Source organism: Aptenodytes patagonicus, chromosome 17 (genome assembly GCF_965638725.1).
Source record: "Aptenodytes patagonicus chromosome 17, bAptPat1.pri.cur, whole genome shotgun sequence".
In the NCBI taxonomy this organism is placed as follows: Eukaryota; Metazoa; Chordata; class Aves; order Sphenisciformes; family Spheniscidae; genus Aptenodytes; species Aptenodytes patagonicus.
The window spans coordinates 9419806-9437002 of record NC_134965.1 but is presented as its reverse complement, the minus strand read 5'-3'; the positions used below and the strand labels follow the sequence as shown (position 1 = coordinate 9437002).

The 17197-nt window shown below is 43.6% G+C and overlaps 1 protein-coding gene across 3 annotated transcripts in view; it reads right to left on the bottom strand.

The window, feature by feature from the left end:
* Positions 1-17197, bottom strand: part of VPS53 (VPS53 subunit of GARP complex) — a 73770-nt gene that overhangs the window by 15812 nt on the left and 40761 nt on the right. For all 3 annotated transcript variants that reach the window (XM_076354630.1, XM_076354628.1, XM_076354629.1), the window contains exons 13-18: positions 16985-17079; positions 11688-11930; positions 10060-10207; positions 9063-9145; positions 5360-5438; positions 229-377 (exon numbers count right to left, since the gene is read on the bottom strand). In XM_076354630.1, the coding sequence (XP_076210745.1) occupies positions 229-377; positions 5360-5438; positions 9063-9145; positions 10060-10207; positions 11688-11930; positions 16985-17079 (797 nt within the window). The remainder of the gene's footprint in view (positions 1-228; positions 378-5359; positions 5439-9062; positions 9146-10059; positions 10208-11687; positions 11931-16984; positions 17080-17197) is intronic.

The following is a 17197-nucleotide window of genomic DNA, read 5'->3' as shown; positions in this document are numbered from 1 at the left end:
TCAGCAGGAAACTTGAGACAAGAAACTGAAGTAGCTTTTAATCTTGCCAGCAGCTGCTGGTGTTTGCTGCCCTACTCCACCTCCCTCCGTGCTCCCCTCCCTGGACGGAGAGGGTCTTCACCCAGAGACCGAGCACCGCTGACACTGCACACTAAAGGCAAATCACGTACAAACCGACGAGTGAGAACCAAAGACCCCGAGAAACTCTGTGCCACGTTGGTCACTTACTTCGCAAATTTTATACAGAACTGAGTGAAATACTTTCTTGTGGAGGCCAGATTGTCGCGGATGATGGGGACGTTCTGTTTAATGTGAAGAATCACTGAGGTGACATAAGGACTCTGGTCACCAACATGTTCCACGTTCTGCCACTGCATCTGCACAAAGGGGAAAAAACAACCAAAAAAGACTGTTTAACTCATTAGGATTCAAGCAATAGATAAGGAAAACTGTACAAACTTCCTGCCAAAAGATCTCTAAGGAGTCATCAAGAGACTGCCTCTGCAATTCCCCAGCAAGGTCAAGTTCTTCATCACGATACTGATTAAGCAAAACCCTTCCACAACAAGATACAAAGAAAACCCAGAACGGCCCTTTTTGCACCAGAGCAGAGAGAGACTGTGACCGGTAACCTACACAAACGGGGACCGCTAGGATTAAAAAGGCTTTTGGAGCACGCCAGGCTGCCTTAATATTTAACAGTTTCCAGTTTGCCGGGATGAAGTGCCCATATAAATCCTGATTACAGGCATTTGAGAAAATATCTGCAAGCTTGCAAAGTCTGGATTCCTGTATGGCAGCCAAGACTTTAATGCTGGTGAGACTGATGACAGATAGATGGAAGAGGTAGAAATAGTCTTAAAAAGTCTCAAAGCAGTCTACACCAGCATAGCTCACGCTGAAAACTATTCTGGTGTACAAGCTAGGATGCCAACTTCAGCTCATCCCAAACACATGTAAAAAAAATACAAAACAAGATGTGTTACTCAACCTCCCATTTTGTTTTCATTTACCATCAGCAGAAATGCAACAGAATAGCCCCTGTGAGCCAGATGTGTGACTCCCTTGACTTTCTCTAAGCCTTATTTGCAGTACACAGGGAGTACACAGTGTAAGTCATGTGGAAAAAGAAAAAAAAAAAAGAGGTAATTGGGTAAGGCCTGGCCAAGCATCCGTGTATATAACAAAGTCTCACCGAGGAACACGAACATCCAGAAAAGCGCTCTTAGCTCTGCTACTGTTCAGAGACTACGCACTCTGCAATGTGCTCCAACTAACTGTTTGGAGACGCTGTTCCTCATGCTGGAGATAAAACGGGAGGAAAATGGATATGAAATCAGGATAGGAAACTGGGCACATGCAGAAGTTGAGCTTTTTCTTTTGAGAGGGCGTTTGTCCTCAAACTTGTTTTCTCAAGTTCTCGATTTTGCATGTAAAGTTTTTTATTCCTGGTTTTAATTTAATTACGGCTACTTTGTCCACTGCAACCCAGCTGATTCAATTCCATCCAAACAACGTGCAGCCTAAGTGACTTAATGGGCAAGAGAAGCCAAATTCTTTGCAAAACCACAGTGTCTGAGAGAGTCTACACGTGTCCCACCAAAGCTGTCTTTATTTAAACTAAACAAACAAAACCCCAACCTGCTCATCTCACATCACCCGGGTAGCTAGAAAGGATCTCTCTCTCATCACCTGCTCTACAGGTTTTCATTCCATCTTACTTTCATTTGGAAGATTGCTCAAGAGACAGCTGCTTCTCTGCTCCTCACGGTACTTGTCATAGCCAAAGAAAATACTTTGTGCCTGTCTCCCTGACGGACTCACACATTCCCAGCACTGGCCCTTCTCGACAGACAGCGACCCTCGACAAACAGACCATCCCCATATAGCGGGAAACGGCCAGAAATTGGGAAGGGACTGCTGAGTTGAATTATTGCAACAACAATAAAACAGTGGCTTTTTCATTTTGTTGGTCTCCATTCCAAAAACAATACTTTACAACCAAACCTTTAAAGCATGAACAGTAAAAATAGCCCTTTGTGTGTGTGTGTGGGTGTGTTTCACCAAAAAAAAAAAACCCCAAAACCCAGTAGCTGCAATGAAAGACATAGTACACATACTGAAAAGTCATCAAAAGAAATATGAGCCCAACTCTTCTGGTAAAGCTTTGTTCCTGTCATTTTGAATTTATTCCTCTTTTTCCCTCGTCCTATGTTTTTCTTGGGATATCCACATAGTTTACATACACAAGCTGAAAATGAGCCCAAAGAACAGGAGCAGCGAGGCCTCGCACTCGCCGGCCAAAGGGAGAAGCCCAGCGCACAGGCCGCCCTGGCAGCAGCCAAAAGGCATCTGCACACTGCAAGGACACAAGGCGATGCGGCCGCCTGCGAGGGCAGGACCTGGGTTTGAAGACCTGGTGCTACCTTCAGAGCTGGTTTTTACAACAAAAACCACAGGACCCTCAAAGATTTTAGGTCACTTTCTTAAAAAGGAGAGGAGAAGAGAGAAACCCTGAGCAAAACTGGGGTGGTTTGGTACATAACAAGAGATACACTACCTTCTGGGCATAGCAGAGGCTCAAGGGTGCTCCTGGGTCTGCCTGGTTGTGACTCCTTATGTCCCCACACGTCCCTGTGTCCCCAGAGCCGGGAGTGGGGTGGCAGGGCCAAACCAGGAACCGCCAGGTCCCTCCTCCGTGTCCAGCACTGACATGGGTCTCTAGCAAAAGGGGTTGCTTCGTGATTTAATGGAGGATGAATCAGTCTCCAAGTCTCCCCGTGCTCAGCAGCATCCCACTGCCGGCTTATCATTACAGGCTCCAGACTGGGCACGGGGAGCATCCGTAACCGCTGGGCCAACACCTTCTCCCTTGACCTGGTGTTGCTCACGCAGGAAGAGGCGGGAGGGGAGAGGAAAGCCAGCGGGTGCTGCAGGCAGCAGATATTGCTGCCTTTGAAACCGCCTCCGTTGTTTTCTGACACGAGTTTTGGTTTGCACTGTTGCATGCTGCACCTCGTTTGACGGCTAAAACGCACTCATGCTGACTTTTAACTAGCAGCTGGCAGCTCTGATTGCTCTGCTCTTGGGCCTTTCCTTGTATGCATTGGAGAGATTATTAGAGCTCCGTGTTTAAGTGCTTGCTGTTGTCCACTCAGTAGTAAGGAAGTAGGAAATTACAGCTGTGCCAAACGGTTTTAGCAAAATAATAAAAACCCAGCAAGCGATCGACATGAGTCACTAAAATGTCCCCCAGCCCCACTTACAAGCGCAGTTTTACATATAAATCGATGCTTAATTCAGCAAGTAAATCAAACCTTATCCAGTGCAACCCATAAACTTAATTGGGGCAAAAATATCCCATGCAGATTAGCAGTTCCCTCATCCTAACAATTAAAAATAAAGCACACGAGGCAATTTAAGTGCTTGCTACAGATCAGTACAACACATTCACAGTACTTTTTTATCCAGAATATGACAAAAGAGGTTTAGGGCAAATTCCTCTCCCGTCCCACATCCCAGCTCCCCGTCCTACAGCCGTGTTTAATCATTCTACACCTGCTGTAAAGTTTGAGTAAAGATTACCACCTACAAATTTTGTAATATGGGGCCTTCTCGTCATTTACCGTTTCTTCCAGAACACACAAGGTAAAGAATCAGGGAAACTGAACGCCATTCCCAGCTGAAAGCAATATTCACAATGCCATTTTCTGTGTTAAATCTCTCAAAGTGGCCTGCAGCCAAAGTGGATTTAGAGGTTTAAGTATTTCTTAATTTACCTCTATAGTTACTGAACATTTTTGCAAGGAAAAAAAAAAAAAAGAAAGTCAGACTCCAACAAAGGACTGGGAATGTTGAATCTTGGAGGACACCAGGGTGAAGTAAATGAAGAGAAGCTAAACAAAGGAAGAGCCCTAATGGAGTAGAGGTCTTGAGGCAGACATGCCTTCCCAGTCCAGGAAAATTGGAATGGATCAGGCACACAGTCTTTACTCCTTTAATAAAGACTGAAATTTTACACGTCCAGATGCTAATGCTGCGTTTAAATAATTATATGCATTTCTTAGTCAACTGTCAGAGTAATAACCCAGCCCTGAAGTAAAGGGAGGAAGAGGGTGAAGGAAAAAAACCTCTTGCACCAAACCCAGGTCTAGTAAAAATCACATAAAAGCAACTCTGTCTGATGCAAATAGTGGAATGTGTGCACAAGTGACAAGTATTTATTTAGCTAATTTCATAACACTTAGCTTGTTTATATATCATCAGTCCCATCACGTGCTGCGTTTTACCAGTGTTCCAAAGACAAAAATAAATGGCCTACCAGCTGCTGCTTTCTCAAGGTTGTGGTTTACTTGGGTACAAACAGTCAGAGCTAAGTGAGTCAAATATTACTACGCTACGTAGGTTCAGGAGGAGATCTAAGGAACTGTCATGGCACACACGCAACACCTGAAGTGCTGAGCCCTTCCTAATGGTGTTATTTTACTGGGCAAAAAAATCCTGTTTTCATTTGGAACATGTACAAGCTCTATTACCAGCTGCATTCCACTTCAAATATTAGCTGGGGGTGGCGGGGCTAGTTACAGCTGGAATACATCATAAAGCAGAAAGCTATTAAAATTCATGGCAGCAAGACAGTGTGTTGATCCTACAAAAATGGAGCTCTATGTTTAATATTTCTAATTAAAAAAATAGTTCAATCCACTTTTGTTGTCTTCACCTCTGTCTAAAGCAGTCTGGGTTTTCACAATACTTTGGCAAGAAAACACAGCTCTGCATTTCAAACGTATAAAAGCCAGCAGTGTAACTGCAACAAAATCCTTAAGCACTAATCACATGGGCCTCTCTAGGAATGGCTCCATATGTCCTTGAGAGGATCACAGAAGCAATAGGGCTCAATCTCAATTCCATATTACCCTTTCAGTACCTCCATTTAACAGCCACAAACAAGCAGGCTAGTAAAACTCCTTGTCAAAGAACACAAAGAGAATAGCAAACGAGAAGGTGTATTTGAAATTTCATGCTAACAAAAGTTTCCCCAATTTTAAAGACTCTCACTGGCATTAGGAGTGGAAAGAGAATGCCTTAGATACTTACAGAAAGTATTTTATTATCCATGTGATTTAACGTGCTGCAAAAGAATGAAAGCTCTAATCTGAATGATAGGAGTTTTTGGAGTGAAGGATATATTTATAACTACAGCAATTGCTGCTCTAAGAGGCAAGAAGAAATCAATATATGGCTAAGTCTCAGGGCAGCGTAAAAGGATCTGTCAATAGTGAAATCAAACAATCAAAGCAAACAAGAACTCCACATGGATCTTAAGGCTACCTCTTCCCGAAACAAATCCATCCCCTACCTTGCTCATAGCAGTCAGGGCAGGGTCACAGGCTGCATCCAGGTCCTGCACTAACAGCTGTATGCTGTTGGAGATCACACTGCAAAAAAATCAAGCACGAGTTTTAGAATAGTGCTCAGCAACACAGTGCCAGAACTGGCTTATTTGACTGTGAAAGGAGGAGAATCATCTACTAGCTGACAGTAGCATTATGCTGTGAATACACACGGCTGAAACTCGTACTGAAAAGAAGCCGGGAAGTTCTGCATGCCGTTCATCAGGGAGCTACACAACGGGCTTTAGTGTAGAGAGGACATTTTTATAGTTGACTTCCTCTGTGTTGACACATAAAAGGGGCCGGAGATCAAAGGTGTCAGAGGGGGTAACCCCCACCTTCACATCAGGAAGAGGAGAAACCCCTGAGTACGGAGCCCAGACTGGGATTCGGCTTCAAATTTAATCCAGTCTGCATAAAACTAACATTTTTATCATCTCTCCACTTATTCACAGTCAATATTCTACTACTCACAGAAACTTGCAAGGAGGATCTTAGAAAGTACATCTGTGTGAGTTCTGAATGTGTCTCCCATTTGAGAAGATCAAGGCAGATGTCTTATTTACACTATGTCTAGGATTGCCGCCATCCATTGTTTGAGTTTCTCAGAGACATATACTAGACTAAAGGACGCATTAGTCAAACACATTTCTCTCCCTCCCTTTTTTTTTTTTTTTAAAACCAGCATGATATTGCTTAGAGACATATTTGATGCCACCATATTACGATGTGTATAAAGGTGCAACTGATCCTAAAACAACAGCTGAGAAACACTGTCTGCAGCAACTCGGACCACCCTCAAGGGCATGTAACCCAGCACTCGCATTACAGACAACTTCTCCTAGAAGTAATAAGTGACTGTATTTCACTAAGTAAGTACAGTTCTTAAAAACAGTGTAAACTTTAAATCTGTCACAGATGCCTGTTTACAACTTTGGGATTATATACGTAAGAACTGGATTTTACTTCTGCTCTTTCTCATGATGCTAGCACAGATGGGAATCACAGATCTACAAGAAATCTGACCAGTGCTTCCTCAAACCATCTTTCCTCCCCCTCGTCATCTTCGTGCAGTTCTGGGTACTACTCTGGAGTGCACTGTTCAAAATATTTTTAAGTGTCCTCATCAAGATATGGTATCACCCACTCATAACTGCTGCTGGGATCTGGGTGTTGCTCTTCACCACAACCCACAGAGGTTGTCTATTCCCTTTCCTAGAGCTCTAGCACATAAAGACCAGAACAGGATGCCAAGTAAAAGACGGTTCCTTCAGAGCAATTAATTTGTTTGTAAAGGCAAACTCATCCAAAATTAGTTGGAAAAATTAATATGGGAAATGAAGTGACCATTGGCTTCAAGTCACATGATCTGAAACTTGCATTGGGATAAAAAAAAGTCTGTGACCGTTTCTGCTGGTACCTCTGCTTCTGCTGGGCACTACAGGATTTACTCCCTTGGGGGATTCCACCAGCTCAAGCGATGCCAGCCGGACTGAAATAACCGTCTCTTGGGCACAGGTGACTCCTGCAGGGCGCCCGCTGGCAGTGACTTGTAGGAAAGAGGTGTGGTTTAGCACCAAAATGAAACACAACTCTCTTAGTGGAAGGAAAGTGACTTCATCACCAGTCTCCACACGTCAGGAGTCTGTCTGAAGCTGGGTCACCAAGTACAGGTTCTCGCCTGAAAACCACAAGATGGCAAACAGGGAGAGAAACCTATTTATCTACACTTCAAAATAAACACACCTGCTGTAGAGGGGTAACGTGCAGCAAGAGGCGTGTTGCCAATGCAAAGCATCATGACACACCAAGAGGGTTTGGATCCTGGTACTGCTCAGAAGCCACTTCAAACCCTTGTCCCAGGCAGCACACAACAGTACTTCAGTGGCAGTTAACGAACCCCCATACAATCCCTGACAGACACACAGAAGCTGACAGACAGGGAAGCCGAGGCCATAAACGAGCAGTATGGTTCTAACAGAGAGCCTGGTAAACTCAACACTTCAGGCCTTCAAGAGGTCTCTGAACGCTGCCCATCATCTCACAACAGATCAATAGGGCAGGGGGGTGGGAATCATGGATTTCTGGATTTACATGACAATAGTTTTCCTTCTGTTGAGCTTCAAGAAGAGCTCATTATCTTTCCTATATTTCCTAAAGAAAATGCTTAGCCACCCCAGGGGTGAAACCCCTCGAGTCGATCGCTTTATACACATTTGGGGTGGTTCTGCACGCTCCTTACTGCAAAGGAAGAAACACTTTCCAGGGTGTGTAAGCAGCAACGTTTTATCACTTTCTTTATGACCATGCCTAACAAGACATCAAATCCCAGAAGAAACAACTTGTTTGATGTTGAATGAGCAAATGCCAGAGAGTGGTTTATAGCTATGACTTACACTGACAGAAGACTGGACAAAGCGCTATACTGGAACAGACTGACAGTCAATTAAAAAGCCTTTGTTACAAGATACATCAGGCCTGTCAGTTTGACTTTAAAGCTGTCCAAAACAGCAAATGTGAACTATACATTCAAACAATTTCCAAAACACATCATATTGGCCGCCTATGACCAACCACCTCGTGCGGCAGCCACCGTGGAAACTAAGCAGCGACTCAAGGTAGCTGGCTCCCGCCAGACAGGTCACAAGAAAACGCAAAATTCACCCTCGACTTGTCAATGTTAAGAAAATCCCGTCATACGGCATATTTTATTTCTACTCCCCAGCTACCTTGCTTGCTTTGGCTTAGCGGACACAGCAATCCTAGCTTTCCGTCAGGGATTCACTCTTAAAAAGGTCTGAAAAAATATCTAAAGGGAAGGGAGTCTCTGCAGCCTGGAATAGAGCCCGAGACCATGTGAAAAACCTGGGTGGAGATTCAGTGGGATCCTGCCCACTGGAGAAAGAGAGAAGGAATCACAGGAAGGAAGTCTTCTGAAAAAATCTTACTGCTATCTGGGCTGAATCTTCGTTTTAGGGAGAAGGAGAGCTGGTGATAGGGATTATTTGCCCAGCTTTGCCAAGGTTTTCTTTTGTCTGATGTGAGGCAAAACAATGATTTTTTTGCCTCGACTTCCTTCTCTCAAAAAAATATTCAATCTGTTTGTCAGTGGAGGAGAGGAGAGGATGTTAGCGGGGAGTATTTTTAGCATCGTTACGTGAAAAGTTATTTTAATGAATGGTAATCTTCTCTCAATTATAATCCCCAAATATAAGATTGGATCAGTCTTTTATGTCATCTGAAATGGGGTTTGATCATACTGACAAGGCTGCTGATTAACAGGGGGAAGTTAAAGCAGGAAGGAATGTACTGAAATAGCTTCCTTTCTTGAAATGTAACAGCCACCTCACAGAGCTGCCAAGATGCAAATGATGTTTCAAATGGAAACTCACTATTTCCTTTCCCCTTTCCAGTGCTCTTGTTCCTTTGGCTAGGACGATGGGGAACAACTACATCTGAAGTCTGTACTACTGCTGCTCTTGGGCTAGCCAAAGGATGACCATTCCTTCACCAGGGAAATGCCTATGCCTAGGCTGCATATCTGGGTGGGTCCTACTGCTGGCTGGGTCCTACGACACTGGGATCTTGGGCTTGTATTACTCCAGCACCATCTGGCTGACAAACTAGGATGTTTGATATACTCTGGAAGGATGCATCTGCCGAACATACATGCTGAAAGTGTCCATCTCTCCCGTCAGGTTGATTCTCTCCACTAGACTTGCATCCACTTTTTCTTTGAGTTTCTCTTCCAACTGTTAGGAAACAAAACAAGAAACAGAAAGATCAGATTTCTTACTTGAAATGACCAGTCTTGAAAACCTATTCCCTGGAAAAGTCAGCTTCTTGAAACCTAACCTGTGCCCAGGCTATATCCAAAACTCAGCCAGTGAACAATGGAAATCTCTCCTTGTTGGACACCCTAGACATCTTGATCTGCCAAGGATGGCCTATGGTGGCACTGCGTCCTCAAAGTAGTAACCTCTAAAGTCATATATGTAACTCTAGCATTAACACCGTGGCACCTGTCCTGCTAATAAAGCAGTTTTCCAACACCCTGTCTGTGCCCAAACTGCAGAGGAGGAAGGTTGCCAGTTCTACTGGTGGAGAGACCCTGATACGGCCAAACATCACAGCTCATCTACTAACCTATGGCATTTTGAAAGCACCTGAATGTAAGGAGCACTGTGGCTGCAAAGCATATCAGCATAAATACCTTCTCTCCCCACTCCACCTTGCCCCAATATTTCATGCAAGCATTTTCCCAAACCTATTCTGAATTACTGTTTTTCTTGTTTTTATAAAAGGGAGATCATGAACCACGAGAAGAGTCTTTTTTATAAAAAATTTCGTTCCCAATCCAAAACAAATTATGTAACAAGTATAAAAGGATAGCATCCAAAATCCTGCAAAGCAGGATTACAAGCAAATTACTCAGGTCGAAACGGCAAAATCAATACTTTTCTTTGAAATATAGATTTAATAATGTAGAGCTGAATAATCAACGGGATGCTATGTGGAGCAGACACTACTACGGATATTTTAGTACTTCTGACTCTCGCACCCTCCACAGCAGCCTACCCTCGAAGGGGGAGCAACACAGCATCTCATGACAGAGGAGGGGCTCCTGCTGGGTGCCTTCTCAAAGATGCTGTGGAGGAAAGCTCACCTGCTGGGTGGTTGCCAAGCAGTACTCTGCAGTACTAAGGATGCTGCAAATGAGGCAGAGTTCTTCTAAAGTAAACTTAGCCACTTCAGAGCCTTCCTTTTCTTTCAGCAAACTAGTGATGGTGAGCCCACCACTGCTGCTAGTTGTTCTGGAAAAAAAAGAAGACAAAACCTGTAAAGCTTTCAGGAGTACAGACACACACAATGCAAAATTACTACTAGATTTCAACGCCATAAAAAGCCCTTATGACCACAAAGTCCTATGTCCTGTGGACCACAGGTCAGTGTCATTCTACGTCAAACCCACAACTGCTATTTTGGTTAAGGAATAGCTTTCAGAAAGACAAACAGAACTTGATATCAAGTCTTCAGGCAAAGGACAAGTCACTCATTCACAACATGGTAGATCAGGATGCCAGTGGAATACAGCTTTCCCCAGCTAGCTTCACCTTCACTGCCAGTTACTCAAAATCTAATTAAAGATTACAGAAAAGTCTCAGTAACTATCAGGCAGCTTGTCATATTTATCTTCTCAGTACTAAACAGATGTCGACATGCATTTGAAACTTTGGTAACCTGTTTTAAAAGCTGATGATAGCAACACAGTAAATTATAGAAGATGCGGCTTCTTTCCACCATCTTCCAGTGATTAACGGCTGTGTATCAACAAAGAAAGGCTCAGAACAGTTTAGTCAGGAAATTCCCTACCTCTCAACTCTTTATAATCCAAATCCATTAAAAAAATAGGACAGTGATATTTATCTTGGACAGTGAAAATGGAGCACCAAAAAAATGTGTATAAAGAATGCAACTGAGGTCTGATGGAGAATGCACATTAAATTTATCTTTCCACTTGTCTGGACGTAACCCTTTCCCCTCCCATCTGTAAAAGATTTTACTGGTTTCAGAAATTCATTCTGCTGCTCCCAGGTTTACAAGGGAAACAAACTGAAGATGGTAAATAGCATACAAAATAGCATACTTATCTGTAGTTAAGGTTGGCAATACCTCAAGGGGCTCCTTTAGCCTGTACGCTTACCCATACTGGTTGGTGTAAACCCATAATGATTTCCTTTATTTTCACTGGAGTTACATTTACATATTTTATTCATACATATATAAAATGTTACAGAGCAGAGGGAGTTACAGGTAACCACTTTGGCATCACACAAATAAACCACCTTCATTACAAATTGTTATATGTATAACGTTGAGCTAAGGCAGCTAAGAATCACAGTATGACTTTGTTACCCAAGTGGCAGGGTAAGTGCAATTCTGAAAGCCAGACCTCTCTGAAGAGACTTGGGCTGGCATTTCAAAAAGAACTTCAAGAAACTGTAAATCTGACTGCTAATCAAAGCCAAATATGAAGCTATCCTCCAGGGGCCCTTAAAAGAAAAACAATGCCTTGACTGTCCGTTTAGTTTTCTTGCCGTTTCTCAGTGCAACGAACTGAACTTTTGAGAAAATTGTGAAGTAAATGTAGTCATATTGCTGCTACGTGGTTTCTTTGACAGTGAAACATAAGTGTTCACAGGTACGTATTTATTAATTATCTTTACAAAGCATCTGCTCCTCACTGGAATGTCTCACCAGACAGTGCTGCAGCATTTAGGAAGCGAAACTCACTTGGGCAGGTTTCCAGACAGAATTTTCCAGGCGTATTCCCGAAGGTACTTCTGGAATATGGTGGTCAGGGCTATCATCGGCTCGCCTGTGCTGAGCTGGGAGCACTGCACCATGCACTTCTTGTAGTACACAAAGAGGTCGGCACAGCTGGGCAGGACAGCTCCTCCTTCGTCCACGTTGGGCTTGGGGGGACCTTGAGCCTTGAAGTCAGCCACAAACCTGTCAATCAGTTCGCCGAGATTTCTGATGCGGGGAAACAACAGAAAGATACATTAGTATGTTGGGGGAGGAAAGGGCGGGAAGAGAGAGAATAATGCTTAAAACCAGATGCCCTGTCTTGTGACACCAGCAAACACATTCAGATTTTCGCAGTTGGCTATTCCAGCCCTTTCTTATCTCCATCCTCTCAGCACAAAGCTCCACAATAACGTGGACTGGACTGATGAGTAACCACCTTTTGTACTCAAGAGTTTTAGTGGCAACTTCAATCTGTTCTCCAGTCGCATATAAAAGTTCGCAAGTCTGCCAGGACTGGGTTCAGCACATTTGATGCAAGCGCATAAAGCATATGCTCAAGTTTCATTCCTGGCACCGGCAAAAGTAACAGTCGGGCTTCCCATATCAGCGGCCGCCGGAGCAGACCTCGGGGAATACGGCTTTTAAAGGGATGTGCTCAAAATGGTGTGCCATTTGCCATTTCTTGGTCCCATTTGGATACCACCTGGTTTTGCACAACTTCACACATCCTTTAAAGAAGTTTTATTTAGCATGAGCGCAAAGTGCACTTCCTACTTAAACTCTTTTTAAAAGCACAAAAAGCCCTCCTATTGTCTCCAGTGATTCATTACAACCTGGTCCTTACTCAAATATTTTGGTCTTTAGGCAACAATAAAATTCACTCCACCGTTTCATCACGACAAAAAGGCTTTTTAGCATGGCAGAAGGCCAGAACCATCAATACAGGACCAAAGAAGCCTTCTGATCTTGGGGAGTTCCTCTGGTCCTACTCCTCCAGAGACAGCACATCCGCGTCAGGAACAAAGACCAGCCCTCCTGACACCGGAGCTCAGCTAAGTGGAGTAACCTTTGCCAGATGAACTCAATTACAGCAATAAACCTCCTCTCCCAGACACACAAACACACTCATCCTTCCACAAGTAAGTGTGGCTTTTGAGGAATATATAGACATTTCAGATGACAGAGTGGCACTCCGCTGACCAAAAGGGGTTGTGAAGTTCCTGTATTTTATATTCCCGTTTCCACTACGGTCTTGGCTCCACTTCCCCCAGCTCTCCCCTTCCCATGGCACAGCCGTCACCCTTCTCACTGCTGAGGGTGTAACGGCTGTGCTGTGCCATGATCCAGGGTACCTAAGTAGAAAGCCAAATCCTTAGAAGGAGAATGGGAGGAGAAAGAACCTGAACTGTAACTCCCACAAGAAACTGAACTATCATTAAAAAAAAAAAAGGCATTACCTTATAGTTAATATATTATCATTATTTTTCAGCAACAGACTTATTTGACAGAATTGCCGTGCTGTCCACAGAAATGAAAACGTTTCTTTAAAAGCCTGTCAAAGAGTTTCAACTTGAAATGTTCTCCTAATCTTAGGCCAGCTCAGAGGGCACCCAGCACAACACAAGAGTTCATGCAAAGAGACTGCATTAGGGTGTCCTGGGATGGGTACGGCTTTGCCGCCAGCACCGACGGCACAGCAGCTGCGACTCTTTAGCACATTCTCACTTACCTCTGCCAATGAAAGGGGAAAAAACCCGCCAGCAACGAAAACTTTACCCCAGTTTCTGTCCTTTCTTTCTTTTCGTCTTGTGAAAGAGAAAAACCACTCTGATTCCAGTTTACCAAAGAATTCAAAACGTTGCACCAGTGGAAAAGGTGACCTGGCTGTTCCCCGATAAATTTACAGATTGCTGCACCAAACAGATGACCGTGGATGATCCACTGGGTCAAACTAATCTACAGAAATGTACTTGCAATATCAGGGTTTTAAATCACATGAAGGAAGGCTCTTTGACTTAAGCTAGGCTCATAGACTATTGTAAAGACAAGTAGCCCCTTTTTTCATGCTTATTGCTTGCTGCTTTGAGTACTTTATATAGCTCTGATTCCACATACACACACAGTTCCTCGGCTTTGTTACAAGAACTGTAAAAACATCAGGCCGCTCAGCTGATGTGATAAATCTCTACACTGGCACGAGCAATTGAACGCTGAACCGAAGCATTGATTGTATTCGACCACAGTGAAGCAAAATATACCTCCCCCCGTAGCTGTAGGAGAGCCAAACAGATGGCTGCTGCAGGAGGGCTCACGCGTGCTATGAGCTGCGGCATTCCTTCAGGTTCTCAAGTAAAGTGGACGTGGCTTGCTCCTTGTCAAAAGTCCCACTAAATTAAACAGCTGCATTTCCACCTCTGCATCTGCGCTTTGCTCCATCTGGGCAACAAAGCGGAGCTTTCTTAGCATTCACCAGCCGCTTTTTTTTTTTTGCTTCCCTTCATTCTCTCAGTCTCAAGACGCAGTGAGGAATGTCAATGGCTTTTGTTTCTTTATGCTTACTCCGCATGTTCTCCTCTTCTCCGAAGCAAAGCGAAATGTATCTACATTTTCCTGGTCCCCCCAAGGTCTTGTCAATGGGGATGCACGAGCAAATGCAGCTGTCCAAAATAGCTGGGAGAGCAGCACTAGAGCTTCATGCTTGTTCTGATCCTAACCTGGACAAACTGGCCGTCAAAGGCAGGCCATGAGAACTGCTCTTATTTCAGCATGGGATTGATACAAGCAAAACATCAGGATATTGTGCACTAAGGGAACCAATATATTATTAATGCACACCTCAGCTGATGTCCATCAAACTTTCACACTAGTCTCAGCTGGCCCAAATACAATCTGAAGGCTAACAAACTTTGTGTGGTACAACGGGAGCACAAAGAATTTGGCAGAAAAAGCTACTGGGAGACAAAACATGAAGAAGGCAGGACAGCTACAGATAATGAACATTTTCTCTATACAGACTCTGCAAAAAAGCTCAAAACAAATTCTCTGGTAGCGCAGATGTGGTATTTCCTAACAGTTGCATATTTATTGGGAGCAAGAACTCTCCAAATCTAACCAAGAGAAAATATGAAATGAAATCTTATAAAGAGAATTTTATTTTGGTTCTTAAATCCTTTCATTCCTATATTCCTCTTCCTTTTTTCTTTCACTCAACCTATTCAGTGTTCTTTCTGCATCTCTGGCAATCACGAGAGGAACTAGGCAACTCCTCAGCAGCACGAGAGAACGTGGTGCTTAGTAAGTCAGTCTGTTCAGTGATGTGAACAGTTGGTATCTGTTGGGCACTGGGGAAGGGCAATGGCATTGAGACACCTGGACCACTTGTAGGATAGTTTCCATGGACTGGATATTTTGGAAGCCCCTTTGCTCACGAGGCCGCAAACACACACCACAAAGTGCCAGTTGTCCAAACAATCCGAACGCACACGTGCATTTTAGCACACTTAACCACGGCTCTGCATACTCTCAACGCTGCAGACCTGACAGAGCTCTTCCTTTACTCCCTCAGAATGGCTTAGCTCACACGTGTATGCTCCCGCTGCTCCGACAGACGACAAAGAGCAGCTAAAGACACGTATCCCAAAGGGGCAGAAATGAAATCTGCTCTGCTGTTAAGAAATCTGATATTTACACTGAAGCTAAGGGTGGAGAGCAGCATCTTTAAAGTCTTTCTTTCAGGTGTCTCCTCTTAAATTGCTACAGATTTTGGCACTGTGTTTCTTTAAATGGGTATGGAAACAATTTTTCAGGAGAAAAGGGCCAGGCTGCTTTCTGCCATAGTCTTAAGGCAACGATGAACAAAACTGTCACACTACTCTCACTATTCAGAGCCCAAACATACAATTAATTATCTAAGCAACTCCTCATTTTCAGACATCAGCAACAGATTCCTCAAAAGTTTGATCAAAGGGGGAAGAAGAGAGAAAATCATAAAGGAAAGCAGTTTTTGGCAGACAGGGGCAGCATGGGGAATACTGTGGTAGTTCTTCTTTGAACTCCTTGCAGCCTGTGCCTATAAAGCTAATATAAAACATCTCACGATTGTAAAGGAAAAGGAAAAAAAAAAAAAAGCAACTGAAAGGGCTAGGAGCGCAGTGGGGTAGAATTACCAAAACAAGGATTAAAATGGCCCCCAGTGAGAAGGGAAGAAATATTCAAACAAGTTAGTGCTCAGTTGGCTGAGGGCAGGGGGGGAAATATCTGTTTCCCTTTGTTATACTGCACAGCAGAACCTAAACCCAGCATGACAGACCAATGTGCAAGGTTTTGGTTTTCTTTTTTAAGCATAAAAGGTTGATGGGACATGGGAAACCTTTTTCAAGATGGCTATCTTGGAGTTTGGACAAAATCAGGACACTACAAGCCTCGAGTTATGCGCTCTCTCATGTGTAAGTCCTTGGAAGATAGAAGGGCATAGACAGATGAGTTACATGAGGCAGGCGCCTCCTTCTCCTTCCCAGCCACTAACCTGCACTAAAAGACTGTATTAAACCTTTTTCAACTACCTCCTCTCCCAGCTGGCACTGCAGTTGTTACAGAGATGTTATTTAAACCATGGTGTGAATCGAGGTGCACAAGAAAGTGTGGTGAGAGCTCTAAAAACTTCTCAGAGCTCTAAGCTGAAAGCTCCTTTCATTCAAGTTATTTTGCTGCAAGTCAAAGAGGAAGACAGAGAAGGGTTCCAGGGATTAAAGCCCCTGACAGAGTCCCAGTCTGTGAGCGATGATAATGTTATCTTACAGCCAGCTCATCTACGGCAGCTTTCATCTAAGGATCTCAAGTAACTTGTTTCTATAAAGCAAATCTTGAAACTCCTCTGCCACGAAGCCCCATGTGTATTTTACAGAAAAAGCAAACCTACTATTTGTGGAAGACGCGAGACGAAAGAAAGGCATATGTCTGCAGTGGGAACTGCAGAGGCAACAGAAGCAATTTCAGAAACACTAAGCCTCTTCCGCAGAAAGGCAGTGGGCATCATTCCTGCAGACCTTTGCAATTACAGATGAAACCAACATCCACAGCCCTCTGAACGCTCATTTTTGCCCAAGCAAAGGCCCTACTCATTCTAACTTTCCCGAACCACGGATACTGCTCCTGATGAAATCAGAAAGCAGACTTTCAAGAAATTAATTTTCTGCAGCTTGAGTACAGAAACTAGTACAATCCAACTGTAATACACATTCAAAAGCAAACAAACCCAAAAGAGCATGCTGGTTACTCACTTGTCCTGGGACTCGATATACACATAAAGGTGAGGCTCAAAGCACTTGGAAACAATGCCATGAAAAGGATTGTCAGGGACCTTTGGCTTCTTTGGCTGTAAGAAAACATTTAGAGTAGTGGTTTCAAACCTGCCCTGTAAGACCTAGAAGAAACAGTAATGCAACAGCACAGAAGGATCTAAGTTTTTAGAAATATTACAACACACAAATTTA